A 19,727-nucleotide genomic window follows, 5' to 3' on the forward strand; every position below is an offset into this window, starting at 1 on the left:
GCTCAGCTACCCACCCAGACATCAGTTTGTGGCCTTCCAGGTCCCCTGTGCCATGACGGGTAGCACAGGGCCCTTCCTTCAGTGGGCCCAGGAGGTGGCCGCGCTGCTGCTGCTGCGGGTGCGACGTACGGTGCTGCAGACGGCTATCCTGCTCTGCGTGCTGCTGCTGCTTCTCTGGGTTGCTGTCTTTCTCTATGGCAGCTTCTACTACTCCTACATGCCCACTGTGAGCTACATCAGCCCTGTGCACTACCGCTTCAGGTGAGGATGCCCAGGGGGTGGGCCAGACATCCTGCCTCCCAGGAGGGGGGATAGATTTCCTAGGGAGAGCCTATGGAAGCTCCTTCACTGAAGGCTTTCAAAAGGAGGCTGGATAGCTGACTGCCTTGGCTAGATTAGACCCATCCAATGCTGCATCTTGGGCAGGGGGTAGATTAGATGACCTTAATCTAACTTATTCAGCACCTGAGCCCTTTTCTGAGTGAGATGCCCTGAAATGGGCCCCTCTGGGCAGCACGTTGGAGCCCTTCTGGGCAAATCTCCCATTCTCCTACACGTTCTGTAGCTGTGAGTTCCTCCGAGCTGTGACTTACTCCTAAGGACAAGGGTCTGGGCTGCTGCAGCAGTGGAATAGGGGGTGGGGGGTTTGAAGAGGTCTGGGGGAGCTAGTGGTCCCTGAGTGTGACCCATTACCTTGTGTCTTCCAGGACAGACTGTGGTTTGCCAGGCCCTGATCTTTGCTCCTTCCCCATTGCCAACATCTCCCTGGTCAAAAACAACCGGGACAAGGTAAGTGGCACTGGGCGTGAGGCAGGCTGCTGGCTATCACCTCGCTGGGGGTCATGTTCCCCTGGCCATGCCTTGAGTGTAATGCTTTTATCTGGGGTCAGCTGGCAGCAGTACTGGGGTGGGAGCTTTCCCTGCAATGTGGAGGTTAGGCTTCCTGTTCTATCTCTGATGCACTCTCCCTGCGGTGCGGGGCTTTGGGAGGGTTGAGGAACAGGCTCCCCACTCCATCTCTGAATCACTTTGCTCACAGCTATGGGCTCTGAAAGCCTGTGGGGCCTCTAGAATGGTCTGGGAGGGGCAGATATCACCCTCTCTGTCTGCTGTCCCCTGCTGCCCTGTAGGTGCTGATGTACGGGCAGCCCTACCGCATCTCCCTGGAGCTGGAACTGCCTGAGTCACCCGTGAACCAGGAGCTGGGCATGTTCATGGTGGCAATATCCTGCTACACAAAGGGTGGGCGGATCATCTCCTCCTCCACCAGAGCGGTGAGTCCAGGGCCATTCCAGCCTCCTCTGAACTACCCACTCCCACTCCCACTTCAGCGCCTTGCACACCTACAATCCTGGCATCAGATAGAGGCTCCGGAAGTGCTGAGGCAGGGCTCCCTGCAACAGCTATTTCATCCTTAACCACAGGCTTCAGTGATTCTTTGGGTAGTAGAGCAAAAGGAGCTAGCAGTCAGGGCTCCTGGGTTCTATCCCTGGCTCTAGGAGGAGGTGAGGAGGCCTCCTGGATTAGGATAAGGTGGGCTGGGAGCCAGGACTTTGGGATTCTACTCTGTGCTCTGCTATGGCCCCAGCGCACTTTTGTGCAGCTCCCTCCCTTTCTCTGCAGTGGAGAGGCGTGGGTGGGTGTTGGCGGGGCTGGGTTTAGTGCTAACACTAACTCTGCTCCCCACAGACCATGTTGCATTACCGCTCAGGCCTGCTGCAGACTCTGGACACCCTGGTCTTCGCTGGGCTCTTCTTCTTGGGCTTTGCTGAGCAGAAGCAAATAGTTGAGGTGGAGCTGTACTCGGACTACAGGGAGGACTCGGTGAGGGGCAGGTGCAGGCCTCTGCTGCATTGGCTGTCTGGATTGCTGGGCTAGGCTTCTGCTTCCCAACACACATGCGGCATCTGTTCTCTAGGTGTACCCTGAGTGCCCGGTGCAGGCACCCTCCCTTTTCCCCACAAATAGCGGCTCCCACTGCTGTGTGGATTGAGAGTATGGAGGGGCACAGGTTGTCTTGGATGGGCAACAGGTACATGCCCTGTTGACTGGTTTGAGCTGAAGGAGAGCAAGGTGCTGATAAATGCTTTGCAATGTGAGTTGGGTGCTGGGGGTGCAGGTGACTACAGCTCTGTCTTAGGGATGTTAAGTAGCATTTAATTAGCTAATCAAGTAGTCATGTAATTTCCATCAACTAGTCGATAAGCAAGGCACTCACTACCTCCACTGCAGCTCTGCAGTTTAAATGTAGTAGGAGCCAGGTGTGCAGATAGCCTAGCGCCTACTGCGTTTAAACTGAGTGCCGCAAAGGAGTAGCTCCCAGGCACAGCACGAGCTGGGACTAAGCTGTCCCAGCTTGCACCGCCTTCAGGAGCTAACCCTGCTGCAGCTCTGCTTTTTAACTGTAGCAAGAGCCTGGTGGCTGTTACTACATTTAAAAAGTAGAGGCACAGTGGTGCGGGACCTGGCGCAAGCCGGGACCCTCACTGTGCTTCTGCTTCCCCTGCCCCCCTGTGGAGACAGTGCTGGGAGGAACCAAAGCCAGCTCCCCCTAGTACTGGTACCTGCTCCCCACCCTTGCTGCTTTTGACACAGAGTCAGCAACGGAGGAAGCGGGTAGTCAAGGAGTGACTCAACTAGTTGCTTACATCCCTAGTCTGGGTTGTTTGGGCACCAGGGCATGAGGCTGGGTGCAGGCCTTGTGGTCAGGGTTGGGGATCTTGCAATGACCACAACTGGGCCTCTGACCCTGCCTGTCCCTTCTAGTATGTCCCAACTATTGGAGCCGTGATAGAAATCCAGACCAACCGGATCCAGATCTATGGGGCACAGCTGCGGATCCATGCCCACTTCACAGGCCTGCGGTGAGGATGGGGGAGCTTCACGGGGGAGGGAGGGAGAGGAGGGTATGGGATTGCAGCACTGGTGGTAGTTCCTGGTGCTAGAGGTCTGCAGTGCACTCAGTTCAGCAGCCCCACAAAGCTGCTCCTTGTAATCTGCCCCGTTGGTGGTGTTGGGGGGGTCAGGAGGGAGGCTATGCATAGGGGAAGGGCCTCTGTTTGTAAGGGGAAGACTGGATCCAGGCTGCAGTTCCCTAATGCTCACTCTGCACCCCCTCTTGCCTCAGGTACCTCCTCTATAATTTCCCAGTGACTTCGGCCATCTTAGGCGTGGCCAGTAACTTCACCTTCCTCAGTGTCATCGTGCTCTTCAGCTACTTGCAGTGGATCTGGGGCAGTGTATGGCCCCGGGAGCCCCTCTTAGTGCAGGTGAGAAGGTGGCTGTAGTGCTCCCTGGCTTGGGGGAGTTGAAGAATGGAGCTCTGTTGAGGGGAGGGGGCAGTGGGGCATGGAAATTGGGAAATGTATCCCCTGCAAATGAAGGGGCATGGAGTGAAGATATGAGGGGATGGTTCCTGGAGGGAATTGGGCCAGGAGGCTATGCCTTCCCATGCAGTAGACGGTATGGGGCTCTGGTGGGGTGGAGGTGGCATTAATGGGGACTCAGCATTGCCTGGCTCCCCCCACTGTCCTGTCTCTTCTCTCCCCTCCCCCCAGGTAAACACACGGGATGGGGCCAGCCTGCAGCAACGGCGGGAAGAAGCACGACGGCGCATAGTTACTCCCAGGCCAGGTACAGGGAGGTTGGTGGGGATGCTGGGGTAGGAAAGGCTTTGGGGAGGGCAGGCTCTTCCCTTGGTGTGTGGGGGTTCCTGTTTGTCTGTTGCTGGGGTGGGAGATTCCTGTTACTCATCTTGGGTGAGGTGGTGCTGATCAGGTCCGGTCTCTGCCCCACTCTTCCCCAGATGCTCTCTGTCCTGAAACAGCAGACCAAGAGGAGCTGACAACACTGCAGCCCGAGGCCAGAGGGCTGGGCAAGAGTGACCAGGAGAGGGTTCCCCAGGGCACAGGTATGGGGGAGCCTGAGGCTGGGCTGTTCCTGCTGAGCGGGGAGGCTGGGGCAGGGAGGCATTAATTCAGATAAAATAAAAGGGCCCAAAGAGGCAAAGGAGTTTGTGTCCCATTTGCTGCTCACCATTAAATAGTGTTAACCAAGGCTTGGGGGCTGGAGTACAGAGTCCTCAGCCTGCTTAACCCCAAATGCATTACAGCTCCCCTGAGAGCCCTTATTAGCCATAGAGACGTGAAATGCAGCTTCTGTCTCTGCTGCTCCTCTGCCATCTACTGCTAGGAAACAGGTGCCCCCACCCATCAGCTGTTCTGAGACCTGGCAAATGTGTACCAGTGTTGGGCTCTCTGGGGCAGTGCTTGCAATTGCCTCGCTGGTCACAGGGTTAGAGCAGTGTTGCAAACTACACAGTCTTGTCCAGCTTAGCTAGATTATTAGGCAGAAAGCAAAAGGAGAGGGATAGGAGAGAGGAGGAAGGAAAAGTACCTGAGGAGATTGGGTGGGTGTAGTTGGGATTCAGCCAAAGCCAATACAGATGGTGGTGATGTCTGGATCTATCTGTCTGGCCCAGTTGGTTCACGGTGTGTCTCAGGATCAGAAGGTCAAAGGTCCAATTTATATCCAGGTGGATCTGGAGGATCCCAGGAAACCAGCCATGTGGGGGTACCAGCCATGATGGTGACACTCGCTCCTTACTGCTTTTCCGTTTTAGTCAATCAGTGTCCATTCCCACCAGTCCCCCCTGTTCTTTTCCTGAGGACCCCGAAAGGCAGTGGTGGGTGGCACCTACATTTAGCCCTAATCTCTGCCATATGAAGTTTGGTTGGTTAATTCATGTTTATACACTTTGGTTTCAGGCATGATTTTCACGCCTGGGTTGTATCAGTTGGTCTCATTGAAGCGCATTCCTGGTGCCCCTTTGCCATGCCCAGTTACTATTACTGATTGGGGGGCAGTTTTTATTCCCTTTTCCACTGAGGGAACATTTGAAGGCCCAGTCACTACTGTGGGACCCCACAAGCCCACTAGGGAGGGAATCAAGCCTTTCTCAGTGCGACCTGTTGGCTGCCTTTAGAGGTGGAGAAGGGGACAAGGCTCTTTGACCTGGCCTGTGTTGGTGCCTTGGCCTTCTCCCAATCTCTACCTCTAATCTTTGGCTCCCTCCTTTCCGCACAGCTTCCCCCCCACAGTTAACAAACCCATCTCTGGAGACAATTGGCCACATAGAGGACGCAGCCCAGGGGAAGGAACTGGACCTGAGTGAAGGTGAGTAATGTGTCCCAGCTCCTCCACCTCCAGGCTCCTCCTAGCCCCTCCTCCCCTGCCCCCCAAAACCTTGCACAGCAGAGCAGGGAATAGAACCCAGGAGTCCTGACTCGCAGCTGCCCTGCTTTATCCCTTTAACCTCCGCTTTTTACCCATCGAGCTGTGGCCCAACCAAGGGTGAAAGTAACTTACATTTCTTACAGGTACTGTTGTATTGAACTCCTGCGGGGAGAGGGTGAGCTTGGGGGGTGGCGATGTGGGGAAGCAGGGCAGGGGCTTGGAGAATGTGGAGGGAGGGCAGGAGTCAGGGTTGACTGTGAGGGAGGACCTCAGGCAGAGGATTGGGTTGTGTGTGGAGTGGTGCAGGGATCAGGGCAGTGGGCTGGGACCATGGGGGGGACCTAGGCCAGGGGCTTCAGGTTGGGAGGAATACAGGAAGACAAGGGAGCCATTTAGGAAGGGTGGGGGAGGGGAGGGCAGGCTGAAGCTTCTCAAAGATTCCTACTGCATGATTCACGCACTCCTCTGCCCCCTCCCTTCACCACCCAAAAGGGAGGAAGGCAGGTATGCTGTGCGCTTTCCTCTTGCTCCCTGAGAGTGATGCAAAGGGGAAGAGCTTGAGGTGGGGAAGGGGGGCAATGAAGCTCCCCTGCCCTCCCTAACTGATGCCAGGAAGGGAATTGGAGCAGCCCCAGACCAGTGGGGGGCATGACCCCAACCAGCCCCTTTCATCTGCCTGCTTCTTAGCATGGACGTCTGCAGGAGGGTCCCAGGAGCCCATCTGGAAGTGCAGTGTGCCTCCCCCTGCAGCTGATTCCTTCTTGATGGAGGGGCACACTGGCTCACACTGCCTTACTTTCACCTCTAGGCTCCAGCATCCATCAGGGCACCGAGAACCCCTCAAGCAGGAACCTAGAACCTGTTCAGTAAGGTCGAGGCTGGGGTGTGCAGCTGGGAACAGCTTGGTCTGGAGGAGGGAGCTGCCCCCATACTGGGCTGGGAGAGGCCTTTCCCTCCACTTCATGGGGGCCCAGACTCTATTCAGGGACAAGGTTTGTCTCCTGTAGGCACCCGTAGTGGCCATGCCCCTGGGTATACAGATGGTTCTTGTACCTGAAGGAAGGGATGTGTCTGCAGCATCCTGCGGCGGCCTCTCCGTGGAGCCTAGCACAGCCCTTCCCTCAAGCACTTCTGGGATCTCTAACTGTCTCTCCCCTCCTCCTGCAGAGGCTGAGTTCGAGTCCGTGGATGAGTCCTCCCTGCTCACTGATGCCAACTACCCTCCCCCTGCAGGGACACCTGTGATGCTACCACAGCTGGGAGAGGGAGATGAAATCCGTCAGAGATACGTCTGCTCCAGCTCCTGAGGGCACCATCTCCCCTTCCCCAAAAAACAAAAACCCTCTGGCCTTGTTCCCTGGGCTCCCAGCTCGTGTTTACATTCCAACTCCCAACCCTCACTTGGAACTGCAGTAATCGAATAAAGCACCTGCTGGAGGAGCCAGACTGCTGGCTTGGGGGTAAGCAGGCTGTGAGGCAATGCTGGGGGCCTGTCCGTGGAGGTGGAGGGCTACATTCCTGTGGTGAAGGACTGAGATGAGTTGTGCTCTGACCCCTGTTGATGGGGGTAGAAGAGAAACCCCACCCTTCAGGATAAGATGGGCTGGGGTCCCCCAACATTCCACCTCCTAGCCAGGGCGTGCCCATGGCAGCAGACGAGCCGCTCCTCCCCCCCATCCCAGCTCTCCCATTCGCTCTCCACAGCCGCACCTCTTCCTGTCTGCTGAAGTGAGGCCACATGAGGGTGGGGAGATGCCCTCTCCTGAACTGAGCTCACTGCAGCCGGGAAACCAGCATGAGCTTTCCCCACTGGGCTGTGACGTCTGCATTCCAGAAGGCTCAGTAATTGGGGGCTGGATTACACAGGAGGTTGTAAGCTTGGCAGGGAAGGTGTCTGCTTCTGGAGGCAGTTGCCTTTGCTTATCATGCACTGCTCTGAGCACCTGGCAGCCCAGCCCTTGCATCCAGCCACCCACCCATCTGTAAGCTCTCTCTAGCATTTTCCCTCTTGCTGAGGCATTAGGAGTAGAGCACCATTGTTGTCTGGCTGCCTCTTCCAACAGAGGGTTCTGTAGGGAGTGGGGCAGGAGCTATTGGGGGTACTGCTTTGTCAGAATCCAGCCTTCCAGGGTTTGTGCAAGGGGTAGAGAAGCTGGGGCAGGGTATGTCCTGCTGCCTTCCCAGTGTGGAAGCTGCACTTATTTGTGGGGGTAGGAACCTGCAGCCTATTGAGGCACTAACACATGCAGCTACAGCTGTACCTACCTTCCACCAAACCTGGCTCCACTTTGGGGGTGATGCAGGAAACTGGCTCCTCCTCCACTTCTGCCTCCGGATCAGTTGTGAGCTTCTGGCCGCTCTCCTGTAGGTCTCACCTGAGACTGCTCTGCCTGCCAGCCTATGTAAGCAGCCCCACACAGTAGGAGCACAGGGCGAGCCATGATACCTGCCCTAATTTCTCTGTCCCCTTCTACCTCCCTGGCCACTTTGGGCCTGTGGGGTTCTAGGAGTAGCTTTATGGAAAAGTTTCTATTCCTGCAAAGAGATGGGTTATGGGGGCAGAGCCAGAGATGGATGTAGTTCCATGGGCAAGAAGAGTTCTGGCTCCCATCTCCTTCACAAAGACGGGAAGAGCCCGGAGCTTAGGTTGAACATGGCCTGGTGCTGTCAGCCTAGCAGAAGGGGGCTGAAAGCTGTTGCTGCTCTCACTCTTGTGTTGTCCTTGTTTCCCCATACTCATTCTGAGGGTGGTGAGAACTTCTTTGCCCAGCCCCAGCTCAAAGGCCCCTGACCACGAGCCAGGGACTGGCCCAGCTTTGCTTGCTGGCTTCAGCCTGGTATACGTGGGGTGGCCCAGACATGGCTGTTGTGGGGAGGAGGGTGGCACAGTCCCTGTCCTGCTGTGGGATGTTCATCCCACTAGGCCTTAGGTGATATAGGAGCTGTTGCCTTGTCCCTTTCAATGTGTTGGTGGGGGGCCTAAAGCGCCTTTTGTAATGCACTTCTGCCTGCTAAAACAAGTGATGGGCTTGTCAGAATGGGTATTCCTAGCTAGCTGAGGAGTCAGTGAGGCTGGGCAGTTGCTAGGGGCCTCATGGGCCACTGTGGGAGAGCCTGTATAATGCACTACGGCCTCCAGCATTTGGAGGAAGGGACAGGCTGGCTTTGCTCCTACTGCCCAGCTATCCACTTGGTGCACCTTCCTCAGCAGCAGCCGGGGCTAGGCAAGAACCCTGTTGTAGCAGAAGAAGAGTAACTGATTCACAAGTTAAGTCTCATCCTCTGAGATCAGCTTGACCCCTAACACAGGAGCATTGCTCTCCATTCATAAAGCTTTGCTAGCAGTAAGTACCCAGCACACTTGTCTTTGGTATCCACCAACATGTCAAGTTGCTCAGTGTCTTTCTTAGCTCTTGGCCTCAGCACCTTCCTGTGGCAGAGAATCCCACAGGCTTATGACACATCATGTAAACAATTCAGAATTTGCCACCTTGCAGCCACTGTGACTCCCTGTGTTAGGAGAGAAGGAGAATAAAAAAATCATGATCTCAGTGGCTACTTTCAACTTTTATGGGGGGTGGAGCAGAAAATATGGGTGCCTTAAACACATGGCAGTTGGAAAATCAAAAATAGCAGGGGGCAGTCTATGAGCAGACAGCTCCTGATGTGAATTGGGGTGGGGAGGAGCAATTGCAGAGCCCTGTAATAGAGGGGGATGGGCAGTTCATAGGGGGAAGGAGGAAAAAAATGCTGGCCTGGGGGCTGCAGCGGGAGTGAAAGATGTGAAAGAGTATGAATGGTTCCCCTGGCCTGCTCCATAGTCTTTGTATCTCAGTCTGCAAGTCCCTCTGCTTCTGGTTGGTTGTCAGTTTAGTGATCAGTTTTTCTGGGAGCAGGTGCCTTCTCTGCACCAATGAAGTTCAGCTTTGAATCTGATAGTGTCATTGAATGGTGCTGCCTCTTTCCATGGGGCAGGTGTACAAGTCTCCTCCCAGCCCAGACAAAGTTAGGGATGAGCGCTGCATGGGCACTCACCAAACCTAGGTTCTACTTTCACTTCTTGGCTGATCTTGGGCAAGTTGGGGGACCCTTTGTGCCTCAGTTTACCATAAAGTGCACTTAGTTGTGCTGGATGAGAGCTAGTGAGAGAATTAACTGCATCTGTAGGAGGCTTGTAGCAGTACAACAATAGCTGTGTAAACCTTCCCTCCCTCAGACACACATCATTATACCAGGACACCAGCCCCAGAATGAGTTGCCTTTTGCAGAAACATGAATGGGCCATGCAGTAGCAAGCCACCACTGAGAGCACCTGTAACCACCACCAGGCGGATTTGAACCTGGTATCTCTGGAGCTTAGTATAGGAGCCTCTATCTTTTGAGCTAAAAGCTAGTGCCCTCTCAGCCCATGCTGTAGCGGTCTCTTGTTCTTATCTGTTGCTGTGGTCTAGGTGCCACTGCATGAGACAGTGAACCACACTAGGTGTGTGAGTTACACATCCACATGTGTTTTAAATCACTATCTTTTTGTCTTATCTTCCCCCACCTCCTAGAACAGTGGCTGTCAGTCTGGGTTCATGCAGCACCTAGTAACAGGGGAGGTGGTATCAGGGTGAGTGCCTTTAAGGGCTGAGCTCCCCAAACCATGGGGGCTGGGCCCTGGGACGCTCTCCGGCTGCGTCTAGACTGGCATGATTTTGCGGAAATACTTTTAACGGAAAAGTTTTTCCGTTAAAAGTATTTCCACAAAAGCGCGTCTAGATTGGCACAGATGTTTTTGCACAAAAAGTGCTTTTGCGCAAAAGCATCCGTGGCCAGTCTAGACGCAATTTTGCACAAGAAAGCCCCGATCGCCATTTTAGCCATCAGGGCTTTTTTGCGCAAAACAGTTCTTCCCTGTCTACACTGGCCCTCTTGGGCAAGTATTCTTGTGCAAGAGGGCTTTTTCCCGAGCGGGAGCGTGAAAGTATTTGCGCAAGAAGCACTGATTTTGTACATTAAAAAGTCAGTGCTCTTGCACAAATTCAAGTGGCCAGTGTAGACAGCTGGCAAGTTTTTGCGCAAAAGCGGGCACTTTTGCGCAAAATCTTGCCAGTCTCGATGCACCCTCCTTGTTTTGCCCAGCCATTGGGGTTGAACATGGGCTAGAGATCTCTTGCAAACATTTTCATCAGTGAATGATCCCTGACCAGCACGTTGAGGTCCAAGTGCAAGATTGGATGCTGCTGTGCCACCATGAACCAAGTAACTAAGAACCCTAAGTAATGTAAAGCCCAAAGCAGTCTGGTTTTACTTTAAAATAGTCACTGGGCACTGCATTTCTAGTGATGCTTTTTTCAGCCCTCAGCAGGTGAACACACAGTTCTGAGGATACCTCAATTAACCACGTTAGGTACGAAACTGGCTTCTCTTGGCACTGAGATGCAGCTGTCTCTAGGGAGGGTGAGAGGGCCACTTAGAGGAATCCCTCACCCAACTTGGAGATGTAGCTGCTTCTAGCATAGCACAAGGGGGCTGTTTGTGCAAGGTTCCTTTGCAAGGTTTAAGCAAGGTTCCTTTCCTGGTGCAGCTCCCTCTGAGGTGAGGTCTGGGGGCTCCAACATTGCAATACAGGGGCAGCCCGAGGTGAGCTGCCGGCAGCTGGTGCCACAGGCGGAATGTGCGATCAGCACCCTGGTTTCCACTGCCCTCAATGGCGTGATATCATCATTGGGTGCCCCATTTAACGCGGCGCCCTAGGCGACGGCCGAGTCGGCCTGTATGCACGGGCTGCCCCTGTTGCAATATCTTTTGTTCTTTTTTAATCTTGTGATTTTGGCGGTCTTGACTCATGAGTCTGTCACAGTTTGGAGTTTCCAGCATCTCGCTCAGTCTGTGTTAAAGCAGCATTGGCTGTTGCTGACTGGCTTACCAGCATCCTAGACCTGAGCCAAGATGCAGTAACTTGGTTTAAATTAGATTCAGAGCATCCATGCAGCATGTGGTCACTTTTAAGCCAGTGCAAATTGCAAGTGTAGAGGAGGCCCTTGGTTGGGCGGAGCCAGGACTCTGACATGGACACTGCTCCCAGCTAACAAAAAAACCCTCTTAAGCTTCAGGGGGTAGCAGAGTTAGTCTGTACAGGATAAACTTTAAAAACAACAAATAGTCTGGTAGCACTTTATAGACTAACAAAACATGTAGATGGTATCATGAGCTTTCGTGGGCACAGCCCACTTCTTCAGATGACCGGAGTGTTGGATGTCCAGGATCAAAATAAATAGGGGAGGGTGGAAGAGGAAAAAGTGGGAAGGGGGGGAGAGACAAGAAGAGACAGTGGGTAAAAAATATCAAGGGGAAAACCGAGCTGGAATGTAATAGGAAAAACAAATAGTCTACAAGTTCCTAAGACTGGATAGTCAAAAGAGGCAGATAATAAACAGTTGTTGTTAATTAGTGGTTTTTATCTGCCTCTTTTGACTATCCAGTCTTAGGAACTTATCGACTATTTGTTTTTCCTATTACATTCCAGCTTGGTTTTCCCCTTGATATTTTTTACCCACTGTCTCTTCTTGTTTCCCCCCCTCTCTTCCCATTTTTTCCTCTTCCACTGCCCCTCCTTTCTCCCCTATTTATTTTGGTCCTGGACATCCAACATTTTGGTCATCTGAAGAAGTGGGCTGTGCCCATGAAAGCTCATGATCCCATCTACATGTTTTGTTAGTCTTTAAAGTGCTACCAGACCATTTGCTGTTTTTTAAGTTTACCCTCTTAAGCTGTATCCCCCTTGGATACCTGCAAACCAGTGAGGGAGCCCCCAGCTCTGCCACAAGCCAGTCGCTCCTGGATTGAGAAGCTGCCTCTGGCAGTACCGTTGTAGAAGTAATGCACCATGCGTGTCTGTCTGAGCAGAGTCCCCACCCATCCCAGAGGCTCCTGATCCCTTTGCCACACATGAGTCATCCACACCTCACAGTACACATCTGGCTCCCACCACCGCTGCTGTGCACAGTATAGTTGGGGCTGAGATCCAGGGACAAGACTGTCACTTCCTGCCCTTCCCTGAGCTCATGGATGCTGGTGGGATTGGCACTGCCTGTGAGGAGTGACTGTCTCCACCAGCCCCTTGTCATAGGCACTGACTGGCGGCTGCTTTAGAAAGAAGGATGAATGGAGCTTGTGCAGATCTTTGTCCCCGTTGTAAAGAGGGCCAATCTCAACCCCAGAGTTAAGGTCGCAGAGTAAGTCAGTGGCAGAGAATAGAACCCCGTGTCCCATCACCCTGCCCCCTTCCACTTCTTTACCCCCTCCCGCTCCATAGACCACTCTCCTCTCCCAATACTGGCTGGGGACAGCACCCAGGGCAACATTCTGTCTGCTCTAACCACTAGCCCCCACTCTCCTCCCGGGGCCAAAACCAGAGCCCGGGGGCCTGGCTCCCCTCATGCCCCAGCCCGGTCCCTGCGCTCTGTCTGGTTTCCACGAACAGGAAGAGTCTGGCTGGAACAGAGACCTGTGGGGGGCGGCTTCCCACTGTCTATCCGGACGGACCGTCCCTGATTGTGCCTGAGGGCTGAGGCGGGAGGGCCGAGATCCCTGTCCTGCCCCATCTCGGCGGCCTCCGGGATCAGGCGGGAGGGACCGAAATATCCTTATAAGGCAGAGTTTTATTTTCTTTGTAGCCACCTGCAGCCCCCCCTTTCCGCCCCCCCTACGGAGCCCCCGGGCCGCCCCGCCCCTGGCAGCCCCAGCTGGCTGGGGGCGGGGGATGAGCTCAGCTCCGCTCCCCGACGGCATAAAACTTGCTGCAGCTGCCGGAGCGAAGCAGAGACGAGACTCTATAGCCGAACCGAGCAGCGCCGCGCCCCGGAGACGAGAACCCCGATTTCTAGTGGGGAGTCCTATCGGCCCCGCCGCCCCGTGTCCTGAGACCGGACTCTTCCCTCAGCAGGCACCAGGTGAGTGAGGCAGGGAGCCCCCGTCTCCGGAGCCCAGGGACACCTGCCTGGAGGCCACTGGTCCCTACAGCTCCAGGCGTGTCTCCTTGTGAGGGTCGCTGGGCTGGTGCAGCCAGTCCCCCCTTCCCTTAGGGCAGGGCCTGTGGGTGGCATGGAGCCCTGTGTTTGTGGTTCCAGGCCCCAGTAGGGACACACGGACTCCTGGAGCCAAGACTCCTGGGTTCTGTCCCCAGCTCCAGGAAGGGAGGGGTTGGGAGTCAGGGCCCCCTTGGTTCTGTCCCCAGCTCAGCCACTGACTGGCAGCTTGTGAGAGTTCCTGCCAGTCTGTGCCTCAGTTTCCTCTTGTGGGAAATAGGGGAAGGGATCTTGCCCTGGCTCCCAAGGCCCATATATCCCAGGGCCCATATTGCTCCCCTGGGATCTTGTAAGGAGGCAGGAGTGGGGCACAGTTCTCTGCTGGGGGAATCAGACCTTGCCCAGCCCTTCTCTCCTCAGACACCCACCCCATCCTCTCTCTTCCAGGAACCATGACCATCCTCTTGGGACTCTCAGCTCCAGTCCTCACTGCCACTTGCCTCCTGATCCTGTGCCCAGGGGCAGCTCCAACGAGTATGGGAGGCTCCCTGCCTCTTCCTCCAAAGGGCCAGAGCCACTGGCCCTGGCTCCATGCCCAGGCAAGCAGCCCTCTTGTCTTCCCCACCTCCCAGGATGACTTGGAGACAGACTATTACAGCTATGAGGACTTCACCCAAGATACCCCCAAGATGCCTGGCTCTCAGTCCCCACCCGATCAGCCTTGTGACTACCATCGCTGCCGCCACCTACAGCCAGCCTGTGCAGAGTTGAGCAGGGAGACGGGCTGCCTGTGCCCTGGGGTGACTGGCCCAGGTGTGCCCCCAGAGCCACCCCAGCTGAGGACAGTGCACATCACCGAGTCTGGGGCCAGCCTGCATTGGTGTGCTCCTTCTTCCACAGTGCGGGAGTACCGAGTGATGTACCAGGCCGATGGAGAGCCCCCCATTGCTGGTCCCATCTTCAACAGCACCTTCCGGATGGCAGCGCTTGGAGGACTGTGCCCCAGCACCTCCTACCTGGTGTGCATCATAGCAGCCAACCAGGCGGGTGCCAGTCCCACTGACAGTGGGAGTCAGGCCCATGGACCATGCCGCACTATCCGCACCTTGGCTTCTCAGCAGCCCTACGCATATGTGGCTGCAGGACTGGCAGCCATGTTGTGCCTGGTGGTGGTGGCCGCGCTGATCTGGCACTTTGCCCTGCGTGTGAGGAGACGGCAGTTCCATGGCTCCCGGGACAATATCCTGAATGGGGAGGTGGGGCCAGCTGGGGTGGCCAATGGCTCATATGGGGGTGAGGAGCAGCTGTAGGGACTCCTGAGCCCTCCAGCTCCCAAACTCATATACTTCTGGCCTGGATCAGAGCCAGCCCCCATGGACTGTGCTGTGCAGTGGGGAGCAGGGCTGGCAGAGATGTGGAGTTAGCGGGAGGCAGTCCCTGACCCAGCCAGGGCACAGAGTCCTTCTCCACTCCATATGGGGTGAAGCTGCTCAAGTCCTGATGCCCCCCTCAACATTTATTTATTTTATTTATTTATTTATATAATGAAGCATCAAGGGCTGTGAGGAGGCCCCACAGGGACCCATAAGCAAAGGTCCTTGACAGCCAGTATGAGTTATTTGAGTAATGGTCCCACAGGTGGGCACCCTCCATCCCGCACCATCTGCCTGTGCTGGCTCCAGCGGGAAGAGGGATTGCCTGGGGCTTCCCATGCTTGTTGTGGGGGGAGTCACCCAGTTGCTGTGGCATGTCTGGAGGCATGCCGGCTGCACCCTGGGACCACCTTCCCCACATAGCCAGGCTGGTACAGTGGGGAGAACCCTGCCCTGGGAGGAGCCATTGTGGCCGGTTGTGAACTTGTTAGTGTTAAGGAATTAGAGATGAATAAAGCCCAGAAGCAATGTCCTGGCTGCAGATTTGTCCCTTGTCTCCTTCAGCTCGTCTCGGTTGCATGGTGCAGTGAATCAGTGTGGTGCCCCTCCATTGGGGTCCCCCCCCCTTGGACAGCCTGTCTGCTCTGCTGGGTTTTCTGCTTATAGCCGCACCCAGCAGCGTCATAAAGGCCCTTGAACCATGGCCTGGAAAACATGATCTATCCCAGATGTTCATGAGATGGCCCCAGCCCAGAAGGCAGTGAGCATAACAAGCTGTAGCTTCCTGCAGTGCCTGTCTTCCTTGCTCTTGGTGTTCCTGTGAAATAGCCCTGCCCCGTGCCCTGACTGCTGGGGAAGCCATGGTGCCTAGGTATGTGAGGGGCAGCCTAGCCCAGCTGGTGTGTTTGGGAGATGGCTCTCAGGTCCCAGGCACAGGCAGGAGTGAGGTGCTGGGGCAGAGCTCAGCCTTACTGTGCCAGGCAGCAGGCCTGAATGCATGGACTTGATACTGTTGGCATTTGGGGCTTGGCAGCCTGGTGCTAATAGGTTAGGCTGGGTAGGAGATCCCCCTGTCTAGTGTGCGCTGGGCCCAGTGGGGCTGAAGTGCGAGGGACCCCGGGATTGGATTGTCACTGAGATGGGGCAGTTGGGAAAGGGGTTACTCCTGTATTGTGATGAGGCAGCAGTTCATGCTGCATGTTGTGTAATCTAGGGAGACCTCACCACTCCGTGGCACAGGAAGCTGTTGGTATGGGATGCGCTGTAATAACTGGCCAAAGTGCAGCCACTTCCCTTTTCTTGCACGTTCAAGCACAAGGAGTAACACATGCCCATCCAGCATGACACACACAGCCACGCAGAGAGCCAAGCAGATATTCAGAATGACACACAGGCACCGGGAATGCCACAGACGTGGATATGTACACACAGGATGTGCTAAGGGGGCCAAAGCCCAGCCACTTCCCCTCCCAGCCCCTTGTGGACAGACACAGTGTCGCTCACACACATGCTGTGTCACTCTTGCTGCCTGGCCAGGTTGTGCTGTGTCACTCTTGCTGCCTGGCCAGGCTGTGCGTGCTCACCACGCTGGCTGCAGGATCTCAATGGTGAGCACAGAGCCCAGCAGAACCCAGCCCTGAGTCACTCATGTGTCACGCATTAGCAGCCATTGCACTGGCAGAGTTTCCCAGCATCGCCCTGACACTCATCTGCAGCCACTGAGCCTGGCACTTGCCTGCCCAGGCTGGGGCGTGAGCCCAGGGCCTGCCCCTCTGCATTCGGACCTGGATGAAGGGCCAGGTACTAGTGTGTGTCTGCATCTCACTGCTGGGGCCTCCGGAACCTATGGTGCACTTCAGCTTTGCTCAGTCGGGCAGAGTGATTGCCCAGGCAGCACCTCGCTACAAAGAGCTTTGTGTTTTGGGACAATCTCCTGCGTGGAAAGTTGTGAAGCCCATAGGTAAACACACATGCGCACACTGCAACACACTCACTGTAACACAAACACTCAACATATGCTCACTGTAGCACCCCACACACACTGACACACACTTTGTAACGCTCACTGGAACACATTCACATTCACAGTCATGGGCATTCACTGGAACCCCCCCGCTGTAAGGCATGCCTGCTCATTTACACATCCTTATTGTAACACACACACCAACATATGCCCACTACAGGCAGTCCCCGACTTACGCGGATCTGACTTATGTCGGATCCACACTTATGAACGGGGTTTTCTCGCCCCGGAGGTCGGGGCGAGAAAGCCCCGTTCGTAAGCTGCTCCGGTGCCCCTGGTCTGCTGGAGACCGTCTCCAGCAGACCAGGGGCACCGGGCGGGTTCCCGCGCTTCTGAGGCTTTGCCAGAGCAAAGCCTCAGAAGCGCAGGGAACCGCCACTGCTGCCGCTTCAGTCTGGGTGCCTGTGGTCTGCTAGGGACCGTCCCCAGCAGACCACAGGCACCCAGACTGAAGCGGCAGCAGCGGCGGTTCCCCGCGCCTCTGAGGCTTTGCTCTGGCACCGAGGAGCGGCGCTACTGGAGCAACCCAGCAGCACCCCAGCTGCTCTGCCCCAGGCGTCCCCAAGTCAGCTTCTGCTGAAACTGACCAGCGCTGACTACAGGAAGCCCCAGGCAGAGTTGCTCTGCCCCGGGCTTCCTGGAATCAGCTGCTGATCAGTTTCAGCAGCAGCTGACTTGGGGACGCCTGGGGTTCTTAAGTTGATTCTGTATGTAAGTCAGAACTGGCGGTCAGTTTCAGCAGTGTCTGAATCTGGACGCCAGTTCCGACTTACATACAGATTCAACTTAAGAACAAACCTACAGTCCCTATCTTGTACGTAACCCGGGGACTGCCCGTATACACAAATACTCCACCATACACACGCCACATAACACACATACCAAAAACACACTCACCAAGACACATATGCCACACACACTTCCTGTAACACCACACTCACTGTACCACATACTGACCTATTGTGCACAGGTCCACATGCTCACTGAAAAACACACACACACCATGTTACCTACACACCTTACCCCCACTCACTGTCAGGCACTGACACAGACTTATATGTTCACTGTAACAATCCCACCTGCCCCCTCCACACGGACAATAAGCCACACCTTGTTGTAACCCTCTCTGCCTCATGCCTGTGCATTTGCCCCAGCCCGTCTTCTATGAGTGTCCCTTGGTGCCCTGCAATGCTGGCTGCAGTGGGAGCCCAGTGTACAGAGAGTTAAGGGTGGCACCAGTGACTGGGGCTGGAAGGGGTGGGGGGAACAAAGCCTCTTTCATTCCCTGCTTGGAGAGTTTCCTGTCTGACCTACATACCTCCCCACACTAGCCTGGGCCCAGGGCCAAGGCCTCGACTCTGTCCCAGCAGGCATGGAAGGGGGCAGTTTAACCGAGCCATGAGGTAGTTGGGGGTGGGGGAGCAGTGTCAGAAGGGGCCATGGGAAGGGAAGGAAAAGAAAGGGTCCAGCTGAAGCAAAGCAGGGGATGGGACAGGAAAAGCTGTGATGGCGAAGGAGGGGGAGGCATCAGCCCCTGCCTGTTCTCATGATGGACCTGCCCTGTGAATGGTGCTTCAAGCATACAGAGCAACCATCCACCTTGAGCCCTACAATACAGATCAGTTTCTCTGCCCTGAGTAGCTGTCCCATGCTGAGATGAGAACCCCTGTCACTTGGTCTTGAAGCCTGGAGGAAGGGGCTACCCAGCCTGAGGCCCCAGACAATAAACTTCAGCCACTCAGGGACCCCCAGTCTGTCATACACACTAGAGTAGTGGCCATGGGAGTGGCAAGAGGACAGACAGATAGACTCTTTCTCTCTCTCTGCCTGGAAAGCTCAGAGGATGTTACAGTTGTGAAAGACAGACACAACCATGCAGTCAAGGGCACAGCTGTGAAAAGAACCCTTGAATCCAAGGCTCCCAGCCTGCTCTGATCTACCTCACTAGATCTCACTCCACTCCTGGAGCTGGAGATACAATGCAGGAGACCTGGCTCCCATCCCTAGGTGTAAATTCATGATCCACTGTGTGACAGATTGGAAGGAATGTCTGTGTGACCTCCACCTGGGTCTGTGAAAGTTATGTTACAATTACCGTAGTGGATTGGTATGGCCACTATATAGTGGGGCTGGGCACCTAGTGGCATGCATCTTAATTGCTTGATGGCAAAGGGCCTACAAGACAGATGGCTTTCCCCAGTTAGGACAGTGGCTTTGCTACCTAGAGGGCTGTTACTTTGGACTGACCATCTCACAGAAAGCACATGGGTAAAACAGGGCCCAAGATTATTTTAAAAGAGGTGGGGGCTTCCCTAAGTGAGGTCATTCCATCTTCTCGTGGCTGCCTGGCTAACAGGAGGCAGGGTGGTATGGCTTGAAGATGGAGGGCACTCCTAGACCTCCTAGGAGATCTGCCGGAGGAGGGAAGCTGACGTCAGGGCTCTGTGGTGTCTATTGATTTGTGGATCTCTAGGTGGCTTGGTTAAGAGTAATGTGCCTGTAGTTCAGAAATGCCTCGGCCAAGCCCCTGTTTGGTTGCAGGCTGGGCCAAATCTCCTTCCACTGTTGTGATTGCCATGCCTCACTGAAGATTACTGTACGAGACTGCTAGGCAGCCCCACCTGAGCCAAGGAGTACGCCAGCTCGCCTAAGAACTTGGCTTATGTGGGCGAAGGGCTATGCAAGGTATTTGGGTAAGAGGGAAGCAGGACAAAGCCAAAACCAAACACAGACTGAACAAGCAACTGGCATTGGCAGCACAAGCCTGGAGCAAGCTTAGAGCACTTTGAAGGGCTGCGTCTGGGGCAGTAAGCAAGGACCCGGCCTCCTGTTGTTTGGAACTGCCTGTATTCAGGGGAACAGGACTTTGTGCATTCCACAGAAATACACAGGATTGTACCAAAGGGCCCAGACTCTATTGTCCAGGCTCCTCCCAGCTAGAACCCACCCCGGGACCCAGGGCTTTGGTCAGCCACTCAAATAAAAAATTTGAGCAGCCACATTGTCAAGAACCTGGTCCCTGGAGCACGTGCAGCCCAGGGACCTCTGGGGGGACATATCCAGAGCACCTGTGTCCTAGGGGAC

The 19,727-nt window shown here is 55.1% G+C and overlaps 2 protein-coding genes across 3 annotated transcripts in view; both read left to right on the forward strand.

Moving 5' to 3' along the window:
- Positions 1–8,786, forward strand: part of BSCL2 (BSCL2 lipid droplet biogenesis associated, seipin) — a 9,530-nt gene extending 744 nt beyond the window's left edge. Inside the window, exons 2-11 of one of the 2 annotated variants that reach the window (XM_025182182.3) lie at positions 41–261; positions 708–789; positions 1,131–1,274; positions 1,690–1,824; positions 2,767–2,864; positions 3,128–3,269; positions 3,558–3,633; positions 3,806–3,910; positions 5,086–5,175; positions 6,403–8,786. In XM_025182182.3, the coding sequence (XP_025037967.3) occupies positions 53–261; positions 708–789; positions 1,131–1,274; positions 1,690–1,824; positions 2,767–2,864; positions 3,128–3,269; positions 3,558–3,633; positions 3,806–3,910; positions 5,086–5,175; positions 6,403–6,542 (1,221 nt within the window). In that variant the 5' untranslated portion in view covers positions 41–52 and the 3' untranslated portion in view covers positions 6,543–8,786. Of the gene's footprint in view, positions 1–40; positions 262–707; positions 790–1,130; positions 1,275–1,689; positions 1,825–2,766; positions 2,865–3,127; positions 3,270–3,557; positions 3,634–3,805; positions 3,911–5,085; positions 5,176–6,402 lie in introns of those variants that run through there. The other variant, XM_089781103.1, reaches the window with a different exon arrangement.
- On the forward strand, positions 6,562–15,157 carry LRRN4CL (LRRN4 C-terminal like). The gene is made up of 3 exons (XM_006118224.4): positions 6,562–6,695; positions 12,897–13,172; positions 13,695–15,157. Exons 2-3 carry the CDS (start codon positions 12,983–12,985, stop codon positions 14,555–14,557), a joined length of 1,053 nt encoding a protein of 350 aa, XP_006118286.2. The 5' UTR covers positions 6,562–6,695; positions 12,897–12,982; the 3' UTR covers positions 14,558–15,157.
- Positions 15,158–19,727: the final 4,570 nt, after the last annotated feature.

This window comes from Pelodiscus sinensis, chromosome 11 (assembly GCF_052426305.1).
Source record: "Pelodiscus sinensis isolate ZL-2025 chromosome 11, ASM5242630v1, whole genome shotgun sequence".
NCBI lineage: Eukaryota > Metazoa > Chordata > Testudines > Trionychidae > Pelodiscus > Pelodiscus sinensis.